This window comes from Thamnophis sirtalis, unplaced genomic scaffold, assembly GCF_051295495.1.
Source record: "Thamnophis sirtalis isolate CommonGarterSnake01/CBP01778 unplaced genomic scaffold, rThaSir2_p1.2 scaffold_14, whole genome shotgun sequence".
Classification (NCBI taxonomy): Eukaryota; Metazoa; Chordata; class Lepidosauria; order Squamata; family Natricidae; genus Thamnophis; species Thamnophis sirtalis.
The window spans coordinates 2640185-2645079 of record NW_028261394.1 but is presented as its reverse complement, the minus strand read 5'-3'; the positions used below and the strand labels follow the sequence as shown (position 1 = coordinate 2645079).

The window sequence follows — 4895 nt, the reverse complement described above, 5'->3', positions numbered from 1 at the left end:
GAAAATTCAATTTTATTCGTGTGTGTGTGTGTGTGTGTTTTAAGAAACGAATTTGGTTTTTTCCCCCACCCCACAGTTTATTTTAATGTTTAAGTATCTTTCCTTTCACTCTACTCTCATCTCCGAGCCCCTCTCTCCTTTCTAAATCTCATCTCTGCAAGACCATAATTCCAAATATCTCTCTCTCTTTCTCTTTCTCTTTCTCTTTCCCTCTCTCTTTCTCTTTCTCTTTCTCTTTCTCTCTTTCTCTTTCTCTTTCTTTCTCTCTCTCTCTCTCTCTCTCTCTCTCTCTCTCTTCTCAGCCTGCTCTAGAATAATGATAGATTCCTCAGAGTTCTTTTCTTTCTTTCTTTCTTTCCTTCTTTCTTTCTCTTCCTCTTTCTTTCTTTCAAAGATAAGTCTGGATTAAAAACAATAGCTGCTGCTGATTTTTTTTGTTTTTCTGTTCTGTTTTTTCGTTTGGTCCGTGGTGTAAGTCACGAGCCGACGGAGAACTCAGGACTTGTGCTGGGCGGAGACCCCTTTCCAGTAATCTAAGATGTCGTGCAGATCTTCGTCTTTGGCAAACTGGACCTTTTTACGCAGAGCGTGGCCGGCCGCCATATACTCCTCCTCCTCCTCCTCTTTGTGCCGCTTGTTCAGTTTGAAACGCTCCCAGATGCTCCTGGAAGGTTTACAGGTGTATTCGGGGCTGGAAGTGTAGCTCAAGTTATGGTACTGTGGAGAGAGCTGCGAGTAGGCCAAGTCTCTAGGGCGGGGCCTGGTCAGCGGTTCCAAGATGGAGGGCTTCCGCCCCCCCATGCCGTCGTGTTGTTCCCCCTGATGGGACCCTGGGTAAGAGTGCCGGTGCTCGCTGTACTGCCGGATCTTCTCGGCTTCGGCTCGTAGGACAGCGGCCGCCGGCGTCACAGTGAGGATGGTGTCGGTGGTCGGAGACGTTTTCTCGATATATTTGGCTTCTGACTTGTGGCCGGAGCCCTCAGAGCGGAAGGACCTGGGGCTCCGTATGGAGCCACTGGAAGAAGTGCTGGACCGTTTAGGGGGCGCCTCAATGCTGTGGTGCCTCTGGAGAGGGTGGGTGTAGCTTTCCTTGTAGACGGGTGCTAGAAAGCTATGCTTGCTGGGGATTTGTTCAGAGAGCAGCACCAGCTGAGGTTCGGCGGTGGACACCGCCCCCGACTTCACCCCTTGAAAGGAAGTAGATTCTGATTTCAAGGCATCGATGCAGTTGTTGATTATCTGGTTCACCTTGTCCACCTCTTTGGTGATGGTGGAGATCTCCGCCACGGAGCTCTGGCTATCCGGGGGCCTGGGCAGCTCCAACTCTCTCCTCTCGGGCTGTTCCCCCGTCCGCACTTCCATGTAGTTGCCCTTCGTAGCCTTGGGGGTCTCGCTGCTGTCAATCAGCTTGTACTGCTCCACTTCTCCCACGGAGGGCAGGTAAGGGATGCGGGTCATGGTCTCACCGGCCAACATCTGACCTTGAGAGAGCTGGGAGATGCTGGTGGTCTCCATTTCCGGCCCGTACTTCAACTCAATGATGGTCTTCTTCATGTTCACCGCCGTTTTTTTGTGCTTTTCTTCCTGGTGACGCCTCTTCCGCAGGCAGTAGTACACAACTCCCAGGACAATCACCATGCCGAACAGGCACCCCAAGATCGTCATGATGTAGTGGGTGGCAGTTGAAGGCCTGGGGATCGGCTCTTCGGTGTTCTGCTTGTTGAGATTGATGGTGAGGCAGGTGTAGTTGTACCTTGAGACGCGGTTGGAGGACATCACGCAATAGGTGTAGTTCTCGTTTGGGCCGAGGTCCGTCAGCTCGATGTCCTCCTTCTTCTTCAGCAGCTTGGCCAGGATATTGTAGCGGCCGTTCTCAAATTGGGCCAGGGTGTACATCTTGCTGTAGGGCACAGGGATCTGCACACTCAACACAGCCGAGTTTTGGGTCACGTGCTTCACCTTCATGGTGGGGTACAATCCGGGGTCGATCACCGGGGTGTGCAGGGAGATCTGGGGCGTGGTGCCATCTCCGGAGAAACACTCTTCCTCCGGGCAGGGGCTCTCTGGAGGAGGAGTGGTCACAGGTTTTTTTTTGGGTGGGGTCAAGTAAGGTGGCATGGTGTAGGGGCCACCAGTGCAAAGAGAAGACAGCATGCCCAAGGCGTTGCGGTAGCCGCTCCGCCCTTGGCCCAGAAGGTAGTACCCGGAGTAGTCGGGTGGGGAGTCACACTGCATGCGGTCGTAAGTACGGGTCATGTTGGTGAAGCCCTCAAGCCACTGAAGGAAGCCCAGGAGTTCGCAAGAGCAATAGAAAGGGTTGCTGTAGAGCTCACATACCGAGAGTTTACTCAGGCCTCTGAAGGTGTTGCTATCCAGCCGTTGGATCTTGTTCATGGACAAGTCAATGTTCATGATGTTGGGGCACTCCCCGAAGGCATTGGGGGTGACCATCTCAATGAGGTTGGCCTGGAGGTAGAGGTACTCCAGCTTCCCTAAGCCCCGGAGGATCCCCTCTGTCAGGTTCCTCAAGCGGTTGTAGCCGAGCTGCAACACCTGCAGGTTGTACTGTCCTGAAAAGGCACCATCCTCGATGTACGAGATCTCGTTCTTGGTCAAGTTGAGGTATGTGAGGTTACTGAAGCGGCTGAGGGAGGAGAACTGGACGCTCTTGATCTTGTTGTCGTTCAGCCTCAGGTCCAGGATGGTGCTGTTGATCTGCTGAGGGATGGACTCGTAAGGAGGCTGGTTCTGGCTGCAAATGGCCAGCCACACGAAGCCCTTCTCGCCTTCGATCAGCCAGCAGTCGGCTTGGGCCTCGCTCACGTAGAGGAGAGAGACAGCTGCCACATAGGTGCACAGTGCTGATGTCACGGCCCACCGATGGCCTGCCATTGAGAAGGGCCACGCCGAAAAAGGGGTCTTACCCTTGATCGGCCAGAAGAGGGGAAGAGGCAGCTCGGTCACGGCACAACCCTGCCTTGACTAGAGTTTCTTCAGCAGCTTTGTCATCCTTCCTTCCTTCTTCATGGTGCTGAACCATGAAGAAGCATCTGGGGTGGGTCCATGGAGAGGAACGCAAGGGACGTGTTGGTTACACCAGGGTCAAGGTCTCCCACGTGCCATCAGCAAAGGCTCTGCGGCTGGGGACCTGACTGTCTCACCATCATCTAAGAGGGGTTTGGAAGTCACTCAGAACGTGGAGGGACCTGGAATGAAGAGGCCCCTGGTTCAGACATGAGCTGTGCTCTCCTTATCTGCATTGCTTCTTCTGTCTTTCTTTTCGTCACCGGTCTTCATTTGAGTGTTGGGTTCCTTCTCCATCCTTCTTCTCCAGGTCTTTGTTCCTCCAGAGATGCGGAATCACAAGGTGGACCTGCCAAGAACAAGCAGAGAGAGACAACATCAGCGTGGGAAGGGGCTCTGTGCAGGTAGGAAAGCAGAGTTGGTGTTCCTCAATTGGTAATCTATCAACCTTTCCTTCTGGAAGTCTATGGAGAGTCTCAATCATCCATGGTTGTGCCAAAGGTGCTTTTTCCAGAAAGCAACCGACTTGTCTTTGTTTTTTCTTGAAGACGTTTCACTTCTGATCCAAGACGCTTCTTCAGTTCTGAAGTGAAGAAGCTTCTTCTTCTTCTCCTTCTTAAGAACTGAACAAGCTTCTTGGGTGAGAAGCAAAACATCTTCAAGAAAAAAAAACAAAGGAAGTCCAGTTGCCTCCTGAAAAAAGCACCTTTGGGATTTTCCTTCTTGACGTTGACTTCACCCGTCCCTCTCTAATTGCCACCAAGTCCACCACCCCTCAACCATCTCATCTTCTCCAAGTTTCTGTTCTCCTTCTCACCCGGGTGAGTTTATCCATAGGTCTAGGAGCCACTAGTTACAATTAGATCACATAGATTAGGCCTCCTCCGGGTTCCATCTGCCGGTCAGTGTCGACTGGCAACCACGCGGAGGAGAGCCTTCTCAGTAGTAGCTCCGACCCTTTGGAACGATCTCCCCGTGGAGATTCGTACCCTCACCACCCTCCAGACCTTCCGCACAGCCCTTAAAATCTGGCTATCCCGTCAGGCCTGGGGCTAAAGATTGCAACCCGCCCGAATGGTATGAATGTTGTGTTTTTAATTATGTATTGTTCTCATGTGTTAAATGTCTGTTTCCCCCCCCCCCTTGAGTTGTAAGCCGCCCTGAGTCCCCCCAGGGAAAAGGGCGGCATATAAATAAACTTTCATAACTCATAACTCACAAAAAGGAAGCACGGATGAAACACAGGTGATCCTTAATACACAATTCATGTTTTATCTGCCAAAGAAATGGAGACTTTCCCCACCCCTCCGGTATCCATTCTGTTTGCCAAACCGATTGCTAACAAGGACCGGGTCTAATCATCGTGTGTGAAATAATCAAAGGAGACATCCCTAAAATGGCCTAGCAAACATATATTAATGATGAAGCCTCCACTAAATGGCTAAACGTCCATTTTGTATATGTCAGGTGCAGTAAAGATGCTTTCAGCAGATCCCTCTTAATCTTCTTCTTTTTTCTCCTCCTCCCTCGTCCTTCCTTGCTTTCCGGTTAGATTTTATTTTATTTTTTCTGGTGTTTTTAGGCAAAGAATCTGTGTAAATATGTTTTATTTCCATTTCATTTCGTACAGTCACATATATACTGTGCATAACCGGGGTGTATAACATTGAACGATAAACACAGCCCTCCCTCTTGTCAACAATACCCCCCAAAATAGAAACCCAATGTACCTCTTCGACCCTCCATACACCCTTTCTTTCGCCCCCCCTCCAACTTTCCTTCTTCCCTCCAACATTCCCCTCTACCCTACTTCCCCTCCCCCTCTACCACTCCTCTCTCCCAATACACTCCCTCCCTTCCTTCTCGCCCTC

General features: G+C 51.0%; 1 protein-coding gene across 1 annotated transcript; it reads right to left on the bottom strand.

Moving 5' to 3' along the window:
• Nucleotides 1-263: 263 nt before the first annotated feature.
• ELFN1 (extracellular leucine rich repeat and fibronectin type III domain containing 1) lies at nt 264-3369 on the bottom strand. The gene has a single exon (XM_014054970.2). The coding sequence runs from the start codon at nt 2890-2892 to the stop codon at nt 496-498; it is 2397 nt and encodes a 798-aa protein (XP_013910445.2). The 5' UTR covers nt 2893-3369; the 3' UTR covers nt 264-495.
• Between the last annotated feature and the right edge of the window lie 1526 nt (nt 3370-4895).